The sequence below is a fragment of the Heloderma suspectum genome, chromosome 6 (assembly GCF_057233095.1).
Source record: "Heloderma suspectum isolate Gila_16-S chromosome 6, 16-S_ref, whole genome shotgun sequence".
Classification (NCBI taxonomy): domain Eukaryota; kingdom Metazoa; phylum Chordata; class Lepidosauria; order Squamata; family Helodermatidae; genus Heloderma; species Heloderma suspectum.
The window spans coordinates 41721270-41745403 of NC_139463.1; the positions used below are offsets into that span (position 1 = coordinate 41721270).

General features: G+C 46.3%; 1 protein-coding gene across 1 annotated transcript in view; it reads left to right on the top strand.

The window, feature by feature from the left end:
• LOC146340694 (indoleamine 2,3-dioxygenase 2-like) overlaps window positions 1-24134 on the top strand; it is a 47940-nt gene that overhangs the window by 9788 nt on the left and 14018 nt on the right. Inside the window, exons 3-8 of the mRNA XM_084807254.1 lie at window positions 7550-7669; window positions 9757-9875; window positions 12553-12567; window positions 14513-14612; window positions 17528-17645; window positions 20845-20896. Of these exons, the coding sequence (XP_084663380.1) occupies window positions 7550-7669; window positions 9757-9875; window positions 12553-12567; window positions 14513-14612; window positions 17528-17645; window positions 20845-20896 (524 nt within the window). The remainder of the gene's footprint in view (window positions 1-7549; window positions 7670-9756; window positions 9876-12552; window positions 12568-14512; window positions 14613-17527; window positions 17646-20844; window positions 20897-24134) is intronic.

Sequence of the window (24134 nt, forward strand, 5' to 3'; positions counted from 1 at the left end):
TGCTTCTCACAGAGGGAGTGAGGGGGAAGCTTCGTGCCCGGCCATCTGGGAGTTGGTAACCTGAGAAGCACGCCTACCCATATCTAGGGATGTATGAAAGTCACTTACCTTTGCGGAGCTTGGATTCGCGGTCAGGGGGAGGCACTCCGTCCCTCCCCCCAGAATCCTCCCTGAGCTGGCTCCGCTCCGCGGTGGCTCCCCGGAGCCGCCAACCAGGGCCATCCACAGCTGGAGTTCCGGCTGCGGACAGGCTGCTGTGGACGCAAATGGCGGCTGCTGTAGTGGCCGCCATTTGCGTCCTGCAAAGCTGCCGTGATACGTAGCCTATCACTGCAAGCCAAAAAAATAAAGCATATGCAAATGGCGGCGTCTACAGCGGCCACCATTTGCGTTCCCTATTTTTAGCTGTTTTAACCTATGTAAATATTTATGTAGGCTATTACGGCGAAAAACAAGGGGAACGCAAATAGCATAGTGGGCGTCATTTGCATTCTCCCCCCCCCCCCCGTTTTAGCCTACGGAAATATTTATGTAGGCTATTACGGCGAAAAAAATGGAATGCAAATAGCACCCACTACGCTATTTGCGTTCCCCTTGTTTTCGCCGTAATAGCCTACGTAAATATTTACGTAGGCTAAAATGGCTAAAAATAGGGAACGCAAATGGCGGCTGCCGTCACCGCCGCCATTTGCGTACACTTTTTTTTTTTTGGGCTTGCCGTGATAGGCTACGTAAAAGGCGTCCCTGCGTTAGCCGTGATAGGCTACGTAAGTATTTACGTAGCCTGTCACGGCTATGATGAAGAAGTGAATGGTGGCCGCAGGGCGGCCACCATTCGCAAGTCAGTGCGGACAGCAGCAGGTAAGTGCTCCATTTCGCGTGCCTTTCGTGGGTTGGGGGGCGGGGGCTTCATTCCGCCACGGATTTCGGTGGGCCGAATGCACTGGCATTCGGCCTCACTGAGATCCGTGGTGGAATTCTCTGACATGCTTACTCATATCTGAACTGGCTTGTGAAAAAGCCTCCCCCAGTTCTGGCGGCTCCTCTTCTGAATCTGAACTGCTAACTATCTCCCTGTGCCCAGAGTCAATCCTGACACTGAGGTGTCTGCCTCAACTTTATAAGATATGACAACAGCACTATGAATCCTATCAGCCAGCTCCTCCAGAATATTCTTGGGACCAAACAAATGTCTTGGCAATGAGAGGTCAGGCAGAGGGATGTCAGAGAATTCCATCATGGATACCAGTCAGGCCGGATTCATTAGAATTTGGCCCCCCGGAATCCATGGTGGAACGGCCTCCCGCCCCCCACAAAATCTCCCCGCAAAATCCCCCCACGACAGAACTTACCTGGGGCAGATGCGGCGGCGGCGGTGGCGGTGGCAGCTCCGGCAGCGGCGGTGGCTGGTCTCCTGACCGGCCGCGGCCGGGCTGCTGCAGCCGCCATTTGTGTCCTTGCAGCCGTGATAGGCTACGTAAGTATTTACGTAGCCTATCACGGCAAAGAGCAGGGGCGCAAATGGCGTAGCGGCCGCTATTTGCGTCCCTGCTCTTTGCTGTGATAGGCTATGTAAGTATTTATGTAGCCTATTATGGCTGCTTGCAAGGATGCAAATGGTGGCCGCTACGACGGCTGACATTTGCGGCCGCAGGAGCCCAGCCGCGGCCGGAACTCCACGGATCAGAGCCGGCCAGGGAGGATTCCGGGGGGAGGGACGGAGCACCTCCCCCCCACCACGGATGCCCCTGCGCAGAGCCAGGTAAGGGATTCGTACATCCCTAGGCATAATAAGCCTCCCTGGACAAGGAGTTTCACAGCAAGGGGAGCCACTGCTGAGAAAGCTCTGCTACCTGCATGGCTTAAGAGCACTGGCAAGGTCAAATGGAAGTGCTGCAAAGTTATTGATTTGAGCTCCTCCCTGTGTCTGTCACTTGTGCATCACAAAAAAAGTTGACAAAAGAGGGCACAGATTTGCATAAAATTTGCATGTGCTAATTGCTGGTGCAGACCGGCATCAGAGCCCCCACTCTTATCTCCTATCTATATCGAATTATAGAGAGATGACAATTTAGAAAGAATTCCTATAACATCAGTGCAAATGCAATTCATCTCACCATAGCAGGGAAGGGGGCGACTAGGTGACCTGTGTGCCAGCTGCTCCGTCTGCTGTCCAGGTACTACATGTTAATGGGCAACGTCAAACCCCTGCTGCTCTCCCTTCTTGGGGTTCTTTGTTATTAAACCCGACTTGGATTGGACACAGTCCTTCAAATAGAGGACTTGTTTAACATAGAGGACTGTTCTTGGACAGCCCTTGTAATACAGGACTGCCCTCTGAGAAATAGGACCCTTGGCTACCCTAATTTGAGGTATGTACCAGGAGACAGGGGTCAAAACTTCTGCTTCTTAGGTTGGAAGAACATAAGAAGAGCCTTGCAGGATCAGATTAAAAACTTACCTGGTCAGGTATCCTGTTTCCTACCGTGGCTTCTGGAAAGCTCACAAGCAGGGCAAGCAATAGCCCTCTCCTGCTGCTGTTCCCCAGCGTCTTCAGAGGGATGGTGTCTCTGATCTTGGAGGTTGCATATTGCCATCATGACAATAGCATGATAGCGTTACCCTCCAGGAATTTCTCTAATCCCCCTTTAAAGTAGGGATGTACTAAAGTCACTTACCTTTTACGAAATTTGATTCGTGGTGGGGGGGAGGCGCTCCGTCCCTCCCCCCTGAAATTCTGGCCGGGGGGGAGGTGGCCCGTCCCTCCTCCCTGAAATTCTGGCCTGGGGGGAGGCACCCTGCCCCTCCCGCCGCGAATCCTGGCCAGCCGGGTCTGCAAACGGCGGCGGCCATAGCCGCCGCCGTTTGCGTCCCTGCAGTCAGCCGTGATAGGCTACGTAAATGTTTACGTAGCCTATCATGGCTGAGTTAAAAACAAAAACAAAAACCGCGCGTACGCAAATGGTGGCGCCCATGGGCACCGCCATTTGCGTTCCTTATTTTGGCACATCTAGTCTATGTAAACATTTACGTAGACTACGGCGAAAATAAGGGGAACGCAAATAGCGTAGACGCTACGCTATTTGCGTTCCCCTTATTTTCGCCATAGTCTACGTAAATGTTTATGTAGACTAGACGTGACAAAATAAGGAACGCAAATGGCGGCGCCCGTGGGCGCCGCCATTTGCGTACGCGCGGTTTTTGTTTTTGTTTTAACTCAGCCATGATAGGCTACGTAAACATTTACGTAGCCTATCACGGTATTTTTTTAAAATCTAGCCATGATAGGCTACGTAAATCTTTACGTAGCCTATCACTTTTTTTTTTTTTTTTAAACTTGGAAATGGTGGTGGTGGCAGCCGGTTGGAAGACCGGCCGCCACCGCCAAACTGCCGCCAAACCGCCGCCGGAGCCGCCGCCGCCAGGAAGATTCGCCCAAGGTAAGTCCCGTCCCGGGGGGGGGGGAATGGCAGACTGTTTCGCCACCGATTTCGGGGGGGTCGAATGTGCTGGCATTTGGCCTCCCTGAGATTCGTGGAGAAATTCTCTGACATCCCTACTTTAAAGCCATCTCTGTGGGTAGCTGGCACCACATCTTACGGCAGCCAAATCTATACTTTAACTATAGAAAATACCTACCTACATACATAAGAAGTACTGCCTTTTGTCTTCCTTGAATTTCCCATTATTCAGCTTATTTTATTTATTTATTATATTCATATCCTGCCTTTCCTCCAAGGAGCCCAAGGTGGAGTACATGATCCTCCTCCTCTCCGTTTCATCCTCATGTCAGCCCTGTGAGGTAGGTCAGGCTGAGAGTCAGTGACTGCCCCAAAGTCACCCAGTGAGCTTCATGACCGAGTGGGGACTAGAACCCAGATCTCCTGGGTCCAACACTCTAACCTCTACACCACACTGGCTCTTCAGTTTCTAGTATTATGGGAAAAGAAAAATACCTTCTGTCTGTCTACTTTTTCCACTCCTTTATTCCTTTGATTGTCCCCATCAATTTAGCACTGCAGTTCCTAAGCTGTAGTCCACGATGTAGTATCACAATGTTGTCCCCCTGTAGTCCCAGATGATCCAGAAGCCATGTCAAACATCAGATAAATGAAAAAAATGTGTAAATATACACTATTTAACAATTATACAAACAACAAGCCCAGCCTGAGAAGTGCTTCAGGCAGAAAATACAGATGGGAAACCAAGGTCCCATTAATTAACATCAGGCATAATCTGCTAGGATGAATAGCCTCTTAGTTGCCTTTCTTAATTGCTCTAATCAGTTTCTGTTACCATGGGAGGGGGCATTAATTACAAGCTTCCTCTCCTTATCCCCCCCCCGTTCTTAATACTAAAAAGATCACTATTTTCCTATTTCAAATAGAAAGAGTGAGTGAGTGAGTGAGTGAGAGAGACAAAATAAGTAATTAATTCCCTGGTGAGAGCATAGATGGACTTGCAGGAAATTAGAGGGGCTATCGAAGGGGGCGATTAAGTGGCTATTCATCACTAATCTCCCAGCTTTGGTCATCAGGATGCAAGGAAGCGGGTGGGATCTGCAAACAGGAAGCTTTTAATTAAAAGCCCAAGACCCATGAAAACACCTCAATAGCATTTTGCCTTCATTGGATAAACTGGTGCTGCAACTCTGTTTTATTGCAAAGGGAAAAAAAATAAGTAATTAATTCCCTGGTGAGAACATAGATGGACTTGCAAGAAATTAGAGGGGCTATCGAAGGGGCGATTAAGCGGCTATTCATCACTAATCTCCCAGCTTTGGTCATCAGGATGCAGGAAAGCGGGTGGGATCTGCAAACAGGAAGCTTTTAATTAAAAGCCCAGGACCCATGAAAACACCTCAATAGCATTTTGCCTTCATTAGATAAACTGGTGCTGCAACTCTGTTTTATTGCAAAGGGAAAAAAGGTCCCAGTACCTAGTACAGCTCCATCAGAGTGTCAAGGAATTTTAATGCAGAAGACTTTCCAGCATCCTCTTACGTGATTGCTGGAATGCGAGAAATTATGTTGGTCCACAAAGAACAAGCAAATCAGGCAGTGGCCTTCAGTGCAGCGAACCTTAAGGCCTGGTTCAAATGTGCTCACATGTTGCTCCATTTCTTTCCACTTCATTGCTCAGTGTCAGTGTACTCGATTATTCTTGGGTGAATGTGTGATCTGATTCTATTGAAGAGTACTGAGCATCAGATATTGAGGGCTGATGAGCGCCCAGGCACTGGCAGTAGTTCATGGCCTGTGATGGCTGATTCACACATGCAAGGTATGAAGTGTTGAACATGCATGTGTGAGCTGGCCAGCCTCCTAAATATCTCTGAACCAGTGAGTTACAGCATGCTGGAGAGAAAAGGCAGTTTTGTCACCTTGCGTTGGTTAGTGAAAGAAGGGAGGCAAAAACTTAGCAGGGTTATATGGAATTGGAATATGTTTGTTGAATACTGGTGTATTAGAGTGCATTCCTTAGGAGACTTAGGACACTTATATATTCTGCCATAGTTGGATGGAAGCCTCCAGTCTTGGAAGCTTCTGAGTATCCAGTGCCCTGTTGGACTGCTGCCAGAATGACGGGAGAAGCAATGGAGGCAATATTCACCTCTCTGTCCTCCTTTGTCGTTCGTTTCTTCTAGATGCATCTTTGGGCCTGCCTAGCAGAGGTATGATGGCGGGGGCAGGAAGGAGGCTGGAGAGGCCATAGGATTCTTTGTAATCTGGCCTCTCCTCTCCTCTCCTCTCCTCCCCACCCCTCCCCACCCACCGCAATGCCCCCTTTCAGGCCTCTCTGAGACCCTCTGAAGCCGCTTTTGTGACCCCGTAATGCAGCCGCCAGGGTTCTTCTGTAGCAGCTGCAAGGGGGCGGGAATGGATTTTAGAGTCCCCCTCCTGAGGTCATAGCAGTGTCTGCAGCCTTGGAGCGGGGACTCTGAAGAACCCTGTGGTCCCTGGGAACCTCACTAAATATCTCTGAAGATATTTAGAGTGCAATCCTGAGAGATTGACACTCTGTAGACAGATTGCTCTGATCTTGGAACCCTCCATCTATCCTGTGATCTGCTGGGCAGAGCGGAAGGAGTAGCAGAGGGGGGTGTCTTCACAAATGATTTACTGTGAGGTTGCTCTGTTCAGAGGTCATTCGGGGCACATGATGTCATGGCCATCTCACAGCCACCCCAGGGTTTCATGCCGAAAAACCAGTTCTTCTGAGACTACTTTTAGTCCGATTGTTTTCCTTAAATCAGCTTGTCTGAGCTTCCGTTGTGGTGTCCACCACCCTCCACATTTACTCCGGCATGATTTCCCTGCCCAGTCTTTCACCTGACCCCGGTTAAGGGGTGTTTACCCAATGTTTCCACCATTTCAGGGCTGGCAATCAGAGTTCTCAGCTACCTCATGGCATTCACTTCACCTTGCTTACCACAAAGCTCTGATGGCCATCCCCGCAAGGTATAGGTGTGCTCTGGGGCAGCCTCTAGCTTTTTTTTTTTTTTAAAGTAACGCATTGAAGCAAAATAGTGCTTTTGTCTGGCAATACCTACACCCCCTATCTCACTATCTCACATTTGCCAGCAAGTCCTATAGCCCCTATCTCACTATCGCACAATTGCATGATAGTAAGATAGTGGCTATAAGACTTGCTAGCAAATGCGAGATAGTGGGATAGGGGAGGGAAAGAAATAAAAACAAAACTGGTGGAATTGGGCATAGGTTGGGGAAGAAGGTGTCTCATCAGAAGTAACTCCCATTGTGGTCAATGAGGCTTGTTCCCTAAATATCGATGCTGCCTTTCTTTACTCTTTGCTTTGTTGCTGTAAGGAAGTAATTAATGTGAAGCTTCAAACCTTCACATTACGGGAGCTTCAGGGGAAGGAGACAGGGGCGTAGAGCCTGGCGGGCCCCTCTCTTATTGGTTGAGCAGCCCCTGCCAATCTGATGATGTTCACTCCAACCACCCCACCCCACCCTACCCAGAAGTTTGTTCCTGTGAAGTGACTTAGAATGGTGCGGTGCACTAATTTGTGGAGCCCTGCATGGACTAGAGCCAGTTCCTTGAAAAATCCGGGTAAGCCACCATTTGCTTCTCCTTTCATTGTCGTGGAGACACCCCCAGAGGCTTTTATAGTCCCCTGTTCCTCTGGCTTGCTATTTAGAGCTAGACAGGTCCTTGAGCCTGTTCAGCTTACTCACCCGGAGACAAGGACAGGAGATGGAAAGGCATTTGGGTCTTGTAGATCCGTGTCTCTCCATTCCCCTCCCTGCTCAGTGGAACACCCCCTTTTCACCCTCCCCTTTGTGTTCACCCTTATGTTCCCTGGGACGCTCTCCCAGGGACTACAGGATTGTTCATTTATTTGATACGTTGTTAGAAGATGTCAAGAAGCAGGATTGCAACTTTTAATTATTTCTTGTTACAGTGAAGCGGAGTTCTATTATTGCGTATTTTTTAAAAACAAAATTGAATACATTAAATGGAAGGAAAGAAAGAAGTGGCCATAACAATATTGTCTCTATTTAATGCCTCCCTGATTTAACAGATGCCTCTGCTAAGCAGCCAGTATCTCCAAGGCCACCGGGAACTGTCTTTGGCCCGCTTAGTCCTCACCTTCATCACAATGGGCTACGTCTGGCAAGAAGGTGAAAAAGGGATCGCCAAGGTACAACCCACAGATGGTTTGGGATGACTGAGAAATTTGGTCTTTGTGAATTCCAGGAGAAATTGATCTGCACATCTTTAACTAATGTATAGTTGGGACTTAGTTATCCTGTGGCTTTTGCACTTCCCAGGTGTTTCAAAGGGCTCAAGAAACATATCAATGTGCAATAAAAATGTGTATTTTGTGCTAAAATACCTTTGGAAATGCCTATTTTGAGATAAAATACATTTTAAAATATGTATTTAAAATGCCATTTTTTCCTGCAGATTTCCTTTTTTCTTTCCTTTTCTTTTTAAATAGCAGATTAATGAGGAAATGAGATGGACTGGACTTACGAAAGAACACATGGAAATCTTTAACATTCAAATACAATCTTGGTGACAAAGTTACTCTTGGAAGGCAAAGCAAATTTGCTTGTCAATGAGGAGGTAGTGGGAATGTGCCTGCTAGCCCCCCTGCATGCAGATGCACCCACTGGCCATGGGCCCCGGCAGCCATGTGTTAGGTGTGAGTGGCCAGGCTTCCTGATAGAGTTGAGCAGCCCTACATGTGTATGGGCATAAGCCCCCTTTCTTAACAGATGCTGAACTTGCAACTTCCAGGTGGGGGCATGGCCAACATGTGGGAGTTGTGCAGTCAGCCACCTAAAGTCCCCTCGTTCATATGGACACTCATTATGTCGATGTTGGTGAGCCCTTGGGAGCCTAATTGAGTACAGGTTTTTGGGTTAGTTGAGCATCAGCAGAACTGGGTGGGCTTGCTTTCAAAACATGATGCAGGGAGGATGACTGAAGACAAAGTTGTTCACTAGCTAGAGTAAAAACTGGAATACCTTCCCCAGAGGACTGTGGACAGAGACAAAGGCAGGTTGGTGACATAAACAGGAAAAGTGCAGAGTGCTGGTCAGGCAAGGTCAATATTAGCTTTCACTAGGGGTGGATGGATTTTGTAAATCTGTTCTGTCTTTGTTTTGTGGATGGTCCAGTGCCTTTCATTCTGTTGTCTGCTTATTGGTGGAATTAGATTTTTTCCAATTTCCCGAATTTACACAAATTCACATTTGCACAAATTCGCACTCGCAAAAAAGCGCAAATCCCCAAATATGCAAATCCTCACCAAAATGCACAAGTCCCCCCACCCATATTTTCATGCTTTAGCCTATGGGGGAAATGCACATTTTTGGATGGTGTTTTTTAATTTTATGTATTTTTCTATGACCAAATTTGCATAAAATTCCAGAAAGTTAAAAAAAAAAAAGATGTACAAGTCCATGGGATCCATGTGACTCGGGAAAAGCCAGTCCACTGTGGAATCTGTGGGTCAGATTCATAGAAATCCAAACTCATTTGATTCCATTGCGGATTTCTGCGACATCCCTAGCTTTCACCTAGGCGAAGGCTGACGCCTGACCTGGAAGTTTTATAGTCATCCCATCCCAGTCCAGCTGGAACCAATGGGTTTCTATGGGGTGGAGCCATGTTAGAATCTGGAGAGGATAATACTGTCCTTGTTCCAAGAGTTCAGGGCCTGAGCTGACCCTAACAGACTGCATTGTTCACACAGTAGTTTTGATTTGCAAAATGCTTTGCCTTCGGTGGGAGGTAACTGTGTAGCCCATTTTATAGATGGCAGAACCGAGGCAGAGATAGCACAACTTGCCCAAGGCCACCATGTGGGTCTGGGTCAGTAGAGCTTGCCTAGGCTGCACAAGCAACTTAAACAGTGTCACTTAGAGCAACAATTAGGGGTGCTGATGAAGCAGCACGTAATTCAACAGGTGTGCCCCAGAGCCCCTTGCCATGTTATAAAGTATGTCAGGGTGTCATGCATGGATCATGCATGTGCAGTTGCTCCCTCAACATCTTCTGCAATGTTCAGCCAGAAAAGAAAAGAAAAATAAACTTTTGTTTTACACACTTTTTGTTTTGTTTCACACACAAAACCTTGTGTAAAGGTTTTACACAAACCTTGAAAGGGAGCTATTCCTTTCTTCATCTGACACAATACTGCAACTTCCCCATGACAATAGCTGAACGACTACATTTTTAAGAGAGCTTGACTTGTCCTGCTGGCCTTGTGTCTTCCAGGTCTTGCCGCGAAACCTCGCCATCCCCTTTGGAGAGATCTCTCGGGTGTTAGGGCTGCCTCCTATCCTGGTTCATGCAGATTTAGTTTTGGTAAACTGGAAGAAAAAGAATCCTTATGGGTAAATATAAGAAGAATTACACATATGACCAGTGGACAGAGATCAGATCAAAGCTGGAGCCATCTAACCTTTAAAATGTTAGCTTGTCTAAACAGCACACTTCTACTGGAACTACTTTGGCTGAGTTGATAACAGTTTTTAGGCTTTGCTAGATCAGAATTCCAAACATTAACAGATGCTCTGGAGCAGAAACAATGACCATCCACAGTGTTCTGTGCAGCTCTGAAAAACTTTTTAAAATAATTGGCTGTCTTAAGGCTGCAATCCTATTCTGTGCACAGTTACTCAGGAGGGAATCCCATTGAACACAGTGGGACTTACCTCTGAGTAAACATGCACAGGATTGCATAGTAAGTGTCACATTTTAATTTGCTTCATCTCCTCTCACCCAGGAATCCCTGGAAATTTAGTTCAGTAGGAAAAGGTGTATCTCTAACAAAGAATGGTCAGCACTCTCCCCCAACTATATTTCCCAGAATTCTTTGGGAAGAAAGTAATGATTGGTCAACTGGCAAAAAGCCAATGTGTTTTATTGACTTCATTGGATGCCCCAGGCATAGATGCCTCACTGGTCTATGCCAAAGATATATTTATTCCAGATCCTGCTTCAGTGGCTAACCAGATGCCTATATGGGTGTCCACTAATACATTGCCAAAAAAGGATAAATGCATCACCAAAACAGAGGGCAAAGGAGGACACAGATTGCATAAAATTTGGAATGCTACAGTGTGTGTAGATAGATAGATAGATAGATAGATAGATAGATAGATACAAATTTAGAAAGCATTGCTATAATTTAAATAAAAATGCAATACATCTCATCATAATGGGGAAGACTGAGCTGTGAGCCTACTGCTCCGTCTAGTGTCCAGGTGCTAACTATGAGTGGGCCCTGTTGCTCTCCCTTCTTAAGGCTCTTTATCTTTAAACTGGACTCAGACTGGACAGTCCTTCAAATAGAGATGCCTTCAAACCGAGGACTGTTCTCTGTAAAGTGGGATGCCTGGGCTTTCTATGGGAAACACCTATAAGCAGGATCTGAAGATAATAGCCCTTTCTCAACGTTGTTCCCAAGCAACTGAACCTGGAGGTAACACATAGCTATTGATAACTTCATCTTGCATGAATTTGGTTAATCCCCTGTTAAAGCCATCCAAGTCAGTGGCTGTCACCGCATCTTGTGCATGGTGTGGAGAAAGTGGATGGGGAGACATTTTTCTCCCTCCCTCAAAATACTAGAACCCGGGGTCATCCCATGAAGCGGATTGGTAGGAGATTCAGGACAGATAAAAGGAAGTCCTTCTTCACACAGCACAGAGTTAAACGATGGAATTCACTGCCACAACATATAGTGATGGCCACCAATTTGGAAGGCTTTAAAAGGGGGTTAGACAAATTCCTTGAGGAGAGGGCTATCCATGGCTACTAGTCCTGATGGCTATATGCTACTTCCAGTATCAGAGGCAGTATACATATGTATGTCAGTTGCTGTGGAACATGGGCGGGAGGGTGCTGTTGCACTCATGTCCTGCTTGTGGGTTTCCCGTGGGCAGCTGGTTGGCCACTGTATGAACAGAACGCTGGACTAGATGGACTCTTGGTCTGATCCGGCATAGAATCATAGAATCATAGGGTTGGAAGGGGCCTACAAGACCATCGAGTCCAACCCCCTGCTCAATGCAGGAAGCCTGATTCCCAGGCGGTCTCCCATCCAAGTACCAACCAGGGCTGACCCTGCTTAGCTTCTGAGATCTGACGAGATTGGGCGCATCCAGCAACAACTCTCGCATAGCTCTTCATATGTTCTTATGTGGTTGCATACTCTACAGTTTAATTATGTGCTGTGCGAAGAAGTACTTCTTTTTGTTTGTCCTGAGTCTGCCACCATTTGGCTTCATTGGATGATCCCAGGTTCTAATATTCTAAGGGCGCAATCCTATGGCTGCTAGACAGAACCACCCTCCCCCCTCCCCCACTGCCTCATAGGCAGTGCAGATTGGCCCCATGCTCCGTGCTTGGAAGAGCAGCGCAGACCGGAGGAAACGGGGCATTCTTGGGGGCATGCTGGGGCGGGGAAGTCAGAAATGCCGGTACGACACATCCTATGTTTTGTCTGGCCTCCCTACCCCACACTCTGTGGTCCCATGGCTAAACAGCTGAAACCAGCTGTCTAGCCATGAATGCAGGGTGGCTGGAGTGTGGAGGAGATGTGCTCCTCCGCGCTCCTCCCGCCCTGCATTGGATAGGCAGTTGCCTCTGTGTTTGGAAGTGGATGTCTATCCCCATAGGATTGCTCTCTAAGAGATGGAGAAAAACTCTATCTACTTTCTACACACCGTGCATAATTTTCCAAACTATCATGTTCCCTCTTACTCATCTTTTTCTAAACTAAAAAACTAAACATTATAATCTCTCCTCATTGGGGAGTCAAACCAGTTTAGCTCTGTTGTTTAGACATAGCAATAACCTAAAATAGGAAATCTCTGCTTGGAGAGAGGGAGGACAGCTTGGGAAGGGAATTCCATACAACTGCAAGCAAGACGGGGCATATGGGGAGACTTTGGTTTTAAGGAAAAACACAGCAACATCATGTGGACTAGACTTTGCTCTTCAACTGACTTGATCTCTCTGTTTCACTCCCTTGTCTGTTGCTGCTGATACTCCAATCTCACAAAGGCCCCTGGAAATTGAGTAAGTATGTGGGAGATCCTGTTTGTCTTAGTGGTTCAAAGTTTATTTAGATATCTGGGGTCACTGTTCAGGCTGCTTAAGGTTAAATGGCTGCAGTTTTTATGATGGTGGCTTACATTTGAATTGTTCTCTGTTTTTTTCTTACTGACTATGTTCACACAGAATGGTAATCGAGGATTCCACATGCAGCCCGTTTGCTCCTGCTTGGCTCCTCCCACTAGCACAAATGGTTAAACTAATGAGCAGTGGTTTGTTTAGCATGTAACCCAAACCCAGAATTCTGGCTTGGTGTTCCTTTTATAAGCTAGGATCATAAACCAGGGTTTGTTCTTGGTTTATTTCAGTCAATTGTACTTTTAATCTGTCCAATAACAAATGTTCTCTGGATGGATTACAAAAGTTAAAAGAATAAAATACAGTTTATGAATCCTGGCTTGTTTGGGAGCAAGAAGCCAAGATCCTGGATTTAGATGATATACTAAACAACAAACAAACCATTTTTGGTTCATTCAGCTGCTCATGCTAGCAGGAGGATCTAAGCAGGAGTGAACAGGCTGTGCACACCAGCACATAGCTTGTTCATGGTTAGCCAAGATTTGCCAGAAACCTGGTTTATCTTTTTGTGTAAATGTGACCACAGTTTTATTCTTTCTTTTTAAATTACAGTTTAGTCCCATCCTTTCTCCAACAAATTCAGGGTACCCCATACAGTTCTTCAGAAGCTTCCGTTGGTGCAAAATGCAACAGCTAGGCTGCTAATTGGTGCACATTATTTTGATTACATCACCTCCAAACTGAAAGTTCTGCACTAGTTGCCAGTTTTTTTCTGGGCTCAATGCAAGGCTCAGTTCAAGAGCTTTAAACTGTACAGCTCTAAATAGCTTAGGGCCTGGCTTTCTGAGAGACCACCTATCTTGGTATGAACCTGTTCAGTTATTAAGATCAGCAGGAGAGGCCCTTTTGAAGACACCCTCGGTTACAGAGGCCCACTTGTTGGGAACATGGGGAAGGGCTTTCTCCTGTGTTGCTCCCAAACTCTGGAACGCAATCCCTGTGGAGTTGCACCTGGTCCTCACTCAGAAAGGGGGTCAAGGCACATCTTTTTAACTTGCCTTTTTAAATGTTTTTTATGGCTGTTATGGCTTCTTAAGGTTATTTTTAATGTTTTACTATGTTTTTATTTGATTACGGTTTTTATTTTCTGAAATCTTTGGATACTGCCTTGGTTGGTTTCAAAATGGCAGTATATTCTCCCCCCCACACACACACACACCGCCCTCATCTCTTACAATAACGCTGTAAGGTAAGTTAGGCTGATGGATAACAAAGACCATCCTCGGGTCACCCAGTCCAATATTCTGAATCCAGGTCTCTCCATTCCCAGTCCAGTATGCTTACCACTACACTGCGCTGGAGTCCCTCCCTCCACAGCCCTCAATAAAAACTTCATAAAAATGGGACCAGAGTATCTAAAGGAATGACTCCTTCTTTATGTACTTGCTCAAGCCCTCAGGTCATCTTTAGAGGCCTTTCTCTGGGTGCCCCCACCAATGGAAGCTAGGCAGGTGACTACAAAAGAGTAGGCCTTCTCAGTTGTGGCACCCTGCCTATAGAATATCTTCCTGAAAGAGGTTCGTCTGGCACCTACACTGTTATCTTTTTGGCGCCAGGCAAAGACCTTTCTTTTCTCCCAGGTATTTTAGAGACCTAGTTCTAGATTTGTATGGCTTATATATCGTTATCTATCCCTGTGGTTTGTTGTTTTTGTATTGTATGTATTTTATAATTTTGTAATCTGCCCAGGAAATGCTTTTTATTGGGTGGATTACAATATAATAAACAAACAAACAAACAAACCGTACCGTACCATACCATACCATACCATACCATACCATACCATACCATGCCTGTACTACATTTTCTTTGAACGTTGCTCTCTTCCCAGGAATCTGGAGCCCATCATTTCCTTTCCTGGAGGAGCAAGCACCAGGGGCTTCATTCTCATCAGTTTCCTGGTTGAGAGAGCTGCTGCACCTGGGATCAAGGTATGGTCTGTCCCAGAGTATTTGACATCCTTTCCTTTGGATGCCTTATGAGCAAGCAAGGAGTGGATCCCCATGCCTTTTTGCCAGCACTTTTTATTGTTGTTCAGTCGTTCGGTCGTGTCCGACTCTTCGTGACCCCATGGACCATAGCATGCCAGGCCTTCCTGTCCTGCGCTCTCTCCCGGAGTGTGCTCAAGTCCATATTCATTGCATCAGTGATGCTATCTAGCCATCTCATCCTCTGCCAGCCCCTTAAACTCTGCAATCAAGGAGGCCCCTATTTCTGCACCAGGCAGAGCTGAATTCCATGATCACATGTGCAAATTTGCACTGGATTAGCATAATTCATTTCATTTCTGCCACTCAGGGGAAGGATCAAGGAGCCACATAAGGCACTGAAGCACCACTTCCTGAGCACTGGAAATTCTGCTTGGCCCTTTATCATCCCAGCTCCTGAGATTTGTTTGCACAGTATGTTAGCAGCAGCCTTAAGGGCTAGGAACTTTTTTGTTTTAAGAGAGAGAGACAGAAATCAATCTGAGGGCCAAACAGATGTGGGCCTGCCCCAGTCGTCTGTAAGGGTTGCAATTTTAAGTTCAAAAGAGGCAACGATGGATCATTCTAATTCCTCTCCCTTACATTTCAAAACAATTTAAGACCCAAGGTAATATTTGCATCCTCCACTTTGATCCATAACAGATGTATAACTGCCCTCTTTCATCCCTATTCATTTCAGCATCATAAAGATGAAGGAAGATTTTGTCTAGTTAACCTTCCTACCAGCCCCTTCCATTCTAACACATCATTCTTCTCTTAATCCTACTGAGAGATGGGGGAACTCTTTGATTCTGTTGTCGACAACAAGAAGCTAGGCTGGAAAGTAAACACCTTGCTGGGGTGCAAGGAAGAAACAAGCAGGGGTGAAAAGATGTATATTTTTCTTTAATATTCATGACAAAGGTAATAGCCCTCTCCTGTTGTTGCTGTCTAGCAGCTGGTATAGGGGTATACTGCCCCCAGACCAAAGATTTAGCATAGCAAATAGCCACCTATCCTCCAGAATTCAGCATCCATTATTATTGGGCAGATTGAGCACCAATCTCAATCTCAAGAGCTCCAATGTCAGAGTCTCTGTGATATCCAAAGCAGTGCTGAGCACAAGCTGCCTGAGGGGAAGTGAGGGAGGAGTGGTGTACGTTTTTGAAAAAATGTCCTTTGGGTTTCCCCCTTTTTTGAACTATTTCCCTCCCACTACAAGCAACAGGAGGGAAATTATTTACTTCAGCTCAGGGCTGGTGTAAATTTCTCCCCATGTTGGTGGCATGGTTGGGAAGAGGGAGGGCTTTGGATCCACATCCACCAATGCCACACCCATGATCTGTCCTCTTTTTATCTCTTTGGATGTCAGAGGACGTTGGATGTGGAACTTTCCATGAGGGCTGGGAGGGGCATCAAGGGTTGGGTCTCCTCTTCCAATGGCAGACCTTTCTCTCTCTCTGCCTTCAGATATATTCATATGGGGTCCTCTCCAATTTTGGGTCAGTGGGCACATTTGGAATTTTGAGAAAGTGTCATGAATACTCTCACAAAATGGCTGCCATGGGGGGGTTGGCCATTCACAAAATGGCTGCCATGGTCAGCATGGCTAGTCACAAAACACCCATCTCCTAGAAGGCAACCTGGTGAAGATAAAAGAAAAGTACATTACCCAAGAACAGGTACAAGGTAGAGGTGAGGTTTGCGCTCCAAAACACAAAACCAGGAACCCAAGGACCACAGGATAGTAGACTAAAGTATATAATATATTCACAGATATGCATAATAGCGGAACTGATGTAATTAAACAAAACCGGGAATAAGAATTTAATATATCAATTTCAGATGAACAATGGAATGATGTGTGTATAAACTCTCTTAAAAATGTATTAGGACCGAACTCCAAATAATTTTTAATTTATTTTTTTTTACAAATGGAAATAATTGCACATTTTTATTATTATATCCTAGTCAGAATATCTAGGGTATTCCCAGTGTTAACCATTATGCGTAGGGATAGAAGGAGAGGATTTTTGCTTATATATGGTGTTGTTGTAAATCCATTTAAGGATTATTGGAATGAGATCATACGTGGCATCAGAGAAGTTACCATCCAACCAACATGTTTATATAGTCCATGTACCTTTCCACACAGTAAATAAAAACAGTTATTAGAGCAAAACAGTAAAACAAGGATAAATTAAGACATAAAGTAAATGGAACAGAATATATAATACAACTAGTCATAAAAAGATTAATGAAAAACAAAGCATACATACACAACATAAAATCAGCAACCAACTTTACATTATAAACCGTCTCCAAACCATTTATCTCCCAATAACCATTACTTTAATTAATTAATTGTGATCTCATCTTAATAGCTGTAGCAAAATATTTAGTTGTTTTTTCTGTGGTACCAGAATCATTACAGGTTATGAATTACAGCTAACTCCCACAATCATACTTTTGGGAGGAATAAAGATCAGATTCCAAGAGACCATGTTGTGATGGCAAAGTCTTATGATAACAGCAGGAAGGATTATGTTGGCAAAAACTTGTGTAATAACTTGGCTATACAGCCAATTGATTAATGGGAAAAGAACATATGGACTATCCTGCGATGAATACAATTACAAATTATTATAAGATAGAAGGATGAACTCCATATAGCCTTTTTTTTTTAAAAAAAGGACTTCATTTATTAATGATTGAATAAGGCGTAGACCAGGTAAATTAGCAATTTTGGATATACTGAATGTGTTATAAAGCTTATATATAGAAATATTATGATTGTTTATGGCAACTTATAAAAAGAAATAATAATAATGATAATCCACAGACTCCCAGCATGCAACTCTCTCTTTTGTCTCCTCCAGGCAATGGCAAAAGCTGTTAATGGCATCCTTCAGCTTGATAACAGGATAGTGGAAGAAGCATTACAAGAAATGGCAAACGCACTCAGAGACATGACCGGGGTTTTGAAGAAAATGCACGGTAAACCTGACATTTCCCTCTTGGATTCAGAAAGCGTTGCATGGAAATTCATAGAGCAACAAGGACAGAGAAAGCAGACAGCTGGAGAAAAGACAGAATAAAAGTTATACACATTCAGAGGGATCAATCCTATGACCGCTAGTCAGCAGCTAGACGGTCACAGGATATGTCAGTTTCTGGGAACCAACCTTCCCCCCCTTCCGTGCTGCCTCATAGGCAGCTTGGAATGGCCCTGCGCTCTGCCCTTGGAAGAGGAGTGCGGAGCGGTGAAAACGGGGTGTTCCGGGGTGTGTTCCAGGGCGGGAAAGGCAGAAATGCTAGTATGACACATCCTATGTGTCTCCCGCAGCCGCCTCCCCCGCTCCACCTTCCCGTGGCTAGACAGCCGAAATCAGCTGTCTAGCCGCAAATGCAGGGCAGCTGAAGCATGGAGGAGATGGTCCCCTCCATGCTTCTCCTGCCCTGCATTGGATAGGTGGTTGCCTCCAAGTTTGGAGGCGGACGCCTATCCCCATAGGATTGTGCCCTAAGAGCAGGGCTATGTGTAGACTGTAATTATGCAGAAATACAGAAACATCTGCCAAATTGTTACTGGCCACAGATTGCAGTTTCCTGAGAATCTTAATTTTTAAAAGAGTAGGTTACTAGTCCCTATGGCTGTGGTGATAGGCTTGTAAATGCCTATCATGCCTAGGTTTGGAAAATACCTAGTGCAATTTCTGAAGCCAGAGGAGTAGTTGAGTGTTATTTTATTTATTACATTTGTATCTCACCATTCCTCCAAGGAACTCTAGGAAACATCATCATCATCATCATCACCACAGGGATTTCCTTTTTTAATCTTTGCAGCAGCCCTGTGAGGTAGAATAGGCCAAGGCATCCTTGCAACCAACTGGTGGGGGTCTGTACTGCCAGTGGGTATGGCTGCTGTGCTGGGGTTTCTCCTGACATGGGGCAATGTTGATGCAAAGTCTCTGACACTCTTGATTAGTCCATAATATGATTTGAACTGTGGCTGTTGCAGTACCTGAAGCGCAGCATCAGCAGTGTGCGAGGGAAATGTTTTAAGTTGGCCTAAGGGACATTTGGGGCCGCGGTGGCTTAGTGGTTAAGACGCTGAACTGCAGACTGGAAGGTCGGCAGGACAGCAGTTCGAGACCCGAGTGCTGCGTGACGGAGTGAGCTCCCGTCTTCAGTCTCAGCTTCTGCCAACCTAGCAGTTTGAAAGCAAGAAATTGCAAGTAGATAAATAGGTGCCGCTTCAGCGGGAAAGGTAACAGCGTTCCGTGCACCTCGGTGTTCAGTCATGCCGGCCACATGACCACAGAAGCGTCTTCGGACAGCACTGGCTCTTCAGCTTAGAAATGGAGATGAGCGCCACACCCTAGAGTCGGGCACGACTGGTTGGGGACACCTTTACCTTTTAAGGAACATTTGACCTCTTACCCATGATCTTTATCTATGTACTATGGGATTTGCTGGTAGCGGAAGTGCCAGTGGTAGTGTTGAAGCCCCTACCAGTGATTGGCTGAACTGTTGTGATGTCACAGAGGGGCAGGACAGGCAGAAGGGCAGAGGGGGAAGAATGGATGGAAGAATCAGGATCCTAGAAAAGGAGGAGGTGGGTGATGACAAGCCAGTAGGTCAGTGCGAGTTGGGGCTAAGAAAAGAGGAGGTGGAAGACAGAAGCTGTATTCAGAAGTTCAGGCTGAATGCATGAGGGAGCTGGGGGAGGATGCGCTGCCCCCTACCTGACATCCCCATGCATGTGCCAGTTCAGTCCTGATGCGCAACCGTCTGAAGGAGGATTTTTAAGTGCTGAATGCACTTCGAAGGAACCCTGCGTTATTGGAGTTCCCAATCACAGGGAGGCTTTTAAGGGCAAAACTACATGCGATTTTAAAAACAGAGCGTGCCGCTGATCGTCACTGTTGTGTTTATTTCAGTGTAAGCATGTGGGGCCTGATCCAGATCAGGACCATCACACATGACTACGGGAGGTTTAAACCTTCCCATCCACTATTTTCCCCTCAAAACCTCCCCCACCATGGAGAATAACACCCCCCCCAACAACTCCATTGGCACCAACGGAGTCCCCCCCCCCGGCACTTTTTGTGGTCCAAGTGACGGTGGTGGTGGGGAGAATTTGGGGGGAAAAGTGGCTAGGTGGGAAGGGCCCCCACATGCTTACACTAAGGTAAACAAGAAATGGTGAGAATCAGTTGCGCACTACATATTTATTGTAGTGTGTAGCTTATCCAGTGGAGGCTGCACACCGTGGAGACCTCCTTTGGAGTTCTGACTGAAACCCGGAGCAGATTCACTGCCCCACGGACATCAGAGCCACCAGCCTCCACTGAATTTATCCCGGAGTGTCTTCATTTGAGCCAGCATGTGTGGGGATGTTGGGGGTGGCACACAGGCCTCAGCTCCCTACACGCTAGGTGCCCTCACCTGTTCAAGCTGAAAGCCTGAACAGGGCTAGAGCGGTCAGAGGGAGGTGAGGAACCGGCCAAAGGGAAGGGAAATTAGGGGATAAATTGGCCAGGCAAATTATTTGTGGCCAGGAGTTGCAGAGAAAAGGAAACTCGAAGTACATGTATTGTTCTGGAATAACCAGCCCAAATTTTGGCTGCAGGCCTCTAGACATTATTCATGGGTAGCAATTTGGCGCCCTCCAGATGGTTTAAACTACAGTTACCATAATCCCTGACCATTGGCCATGCTGGCAGGGCTTTATGAGAGTTGTAGTCCAAAATATCTGGAGGTCGCCTATCACCAATTATTTAATATTTTAAGGGTGCAATCCTATGCATGTTTAGACAGAGAAAAGGCCTACAACTCCCAGCATTCCCCAGCCTGCATGGGAGTCGTCGGCCTTTTCTCTGTCTAAATAGGCATAGGATTGTGCCTTAAAATGATAATTAATAGAATGGGGCATAAACAAATGGCTGGAGAGCTGCCTCCTGCCACCACATTTCTCTTCTCATCCTTCCCCTTTGTGGGCTTCTTCATATTCATGTTGTTGTTGTTCAGTTGTTAAGTCATGTCTGATTCTTCGTGACCCCATGGACCATAGCAGGCCAGGCCTTCCTGTCCTCCGCTCTCTCCCGGAGCGTGCTCAAGTTCATTTCATATTCATGACCTTTTGCTTATATCAACAGGCCGTTTTTGTTTTGTTTTGTTCCTTGCTTCCTAGATTATGTGAATCCTTCAATATTTTATGGAGTGACACGAACCTTTTTTTCTGGGTAAGTCCTATATGTATCCCTTTTGCTCTAGACAAGTTTTACGAGCAGGAGCTGAGGCAGAGGCATCCAGCCTCTTTCAGCCCAAGGGCCTAATTCCATTTCAGAGAAGCTCTTGGGGACCACATCCCAGCTGTAGGCGGGGCCAAGAATGCCAGTGTGTTGTAGCTGAAAGTCCTTACTGCCAATAAGTAAGCCGTAGTAAAGGCATTTCAGCCCTTTACAATGGTGAAAAAACTGTACAAAAGCCAGGAAACCACCAAATGATCAGTGGTTAGGGGGAAGGGGGCGTGGACAGATGGGGAATTTCAAAGGGGCAGATTGTGACCCTAGGAGGGCTGGATTTGGCCCACGGGCCTGAGGTTCTGCACCTCTGAGCTAAGGGAAGGCTTGAAGTGCACGGAGAAGGGAGAGGTGGGCACTCTGGAAATAGCCACATTCCAGACTGGATCATCGGTTGTTCCCTCTCTCCAGAACCAGGCACAGAGCCTATCCACAGAAAGCTTTTATTTTGCACTCATGATTACTCACTCATGGTAGTTTGCAGTTCCTTTACATTATGTTATCATCCTCCAGGGCTTCTCCTGTGCTTTGCAACCATTATCACGTTTTTTTCCCCAACAAGAAAAGTTTGGTATTATTTAGAAGTGATGGAATGAGAGTCTCGTGTAATTGTGCAATTCTGCTATACCACAGTGCCATCTAGTGGTTGTTTAATGAAACACATAGAAAGACAGAGAGAGATCCCCCCCCCCCGAAGAAGCATGTGTAAAGGAGCCACTCTTAATCCCACAAAAAAAAAATCAGAAGCAGAAGCCTCGGTAAAGGTGTGAGATAAAAGCCCCATGTAGAAATGCCCACAATCTCAGGGACAAACTTCATGTGACATCACTTGTGTCTAAGCACTTAACCTGATGTTCAAAAATAAATAAATAGGTGGAATCAGGACCATGGTGTGTTAGGATGAGGATTTAACTCTCCCTCATACAGCAGTCCTGACAAAAATCCCATCCCCACCTCCCGGTGACCTCCAGCTGGTATTGGCATTAGGAGGGAAATGGGAGCTTCCTTCCTGGGACTGAAAGAAGCTTCGGTGACTGGGGCAAGAAGCTATTTTTGTCAGGGCCTCGGTGGGAGGAAAGGCTTAACCCCCCCCCCCATGCACCCTGCTCCTGCTCGACCCTGCCTGAGATGGCAGCTGTTAACATTTTAAAAATGTGCATGTGACTACTTACACGCAATCCACATCACATATAAGGGTTTTTTGGCCCTCAGTTCATAGATTCATCGCACTGGATTGGATATGTCTCCCTGAGGCAGCTCATCCAGGGGGAGGGGAGCGAGGGCTTCCCTGCCCCACACGCATGCCCTGCCTCCAATAGCCCTGTGGGGCTGTGGCATTTGAACACAGCCTATGTGCATAAAATCTGACAAACTGGATCTTAGCCATAGGCTTTTCAGCTTCACCCAAAATCCCTCGGATGTTGTGGCCAAGCAGGAAACTCCTCAATCAACCTGAATTTTGTGCTGGGCAGAATTCAGTGGTGAAATCCTAGAAAGGTTTGGTTACCCTTATGGAAACTTCTTTGGCTTCCCTTGAAAATCTTAGTGATAAACTAACTACATGCTTCATTAAACGTGTAGTGTGTAGCTGATTCTAACTTTTTTTACTTTGGTGTAAGCACATGGGGCCCTGATACAGATCAGGACCACTGTGCATGGGTAAGTGGGTTAGACTTTCCCATCCTCCTAAATTCACTCCCCCCACCCCCAATGCAGGGGCTGAAGAAAAAAAAAAGCTTCCATTGATGCCAATGCAGGTTTGTTTGTTTTACTTTCCTAGCCCCAGTGTGTGTGTGTGAATGTGCATGTGCGTGCGCGCGCGCACGTGATTTAGGAGAGAAAAGTGGCTGGGTGGGAAGGTTCAACTCCCCCTCCCACTACCTGTGCATGGTGGTCCTGATCTGGGTCATGGTCCTGCACATTTACGCTAAAGTAAGAAATAAAAAGGTTAGGATCAGCTACACGCTATACATTTAATGTAGCATGAAGTTTAGCTCTCAGATGTTTTGCTCATGCTCCACTGCTTGTTCCAGGTTTTGGGGATCCTTGCACTCCCTCTCCTTCTCGCCATGGTTGCCACTGCCCATTTGCTTGCCTCTCCCTCTGGCCCAAGACACATCAGCTTCCAGGGGGAGAGGCAAAGCGTGCAAATGGTACCGCTCATTCTCCTCACTCCTCCTCCTCACTCCTCTCACTGCTCGCTCGTTCAGAGAGGCCAGGCGAAGAGCGCTATCAAGACAGCACAGCAGCACGTTCATGAGACTCCAGGGATTGGCAGTAGGCCCCCTCCTGGGCCATGGGTCTCAGTTAGGGATGTCAGAGAAATCTGTTTGAGGGGTGGAGTTTGACAGGTTTTCCTAGGCTCGGCTACCAGACTTCGTCTGGGCTCCTGCTGTGGCGCCCAGCTTGATCTGCAGCAAGTCATGGTCATGGATTTTCCAGGAGTTTTGAGCATGGGTGGGGTGGGGGTGAGGTTCCACAATTTGTGCATGTTTCTGAGCAATATGTGTGGATTATGGCCGAATCTGCACAAATTATGGCCAGATTTGTGTAATTTGTGCAAATTCAGCTGTAATTTGCACAAATTTGGCTGAAATTTGTACAAATTATTCAGAAATGTGTACAAACTGCAGAACCTTCCCCCCAAAATTCTTCAAAAAGCGCCCAGAGTTCGGGGAACAGCCCGCAGCTTGTTCTGCAGATGCAAAGTGAGTCATATACACTGTGGAACTCAGTTGAGCCAAAAAAGAACCAGATTTCCCAGCGACAGACATTCCTAGTCTCAACAGGTGCCTGACTGCCAAACCCTGATGCTGGCTGTTCATGCAGCAATTTCCAAATTCAGCTTCAGTTCTGCTCTTGCCAGAACGATGCAGCAAGGCTGTGCAGTGGTGCCGCTAGGTAATCCTAGACCCTGGACCCTGAACTTCTGGTGGACCCCTTTAGATGGCCACGTGCATTGCTTCAGGTGTGAAACACACCGCTAACATTTCTCTTTCCCTCTCCAACTGCTGTTCCATGCTTTACAGCTGCTTCTACATTCCTGCCGTCTTAGAACAACCAACATAACAAAACTCTTCACCAACTCTGATAAAAACATACTCTGAACATGTAGAGTTTTGCATTTTAAATTCACATCAATCATAGCGACATCATGACTACCATAAGAAAATGGCAT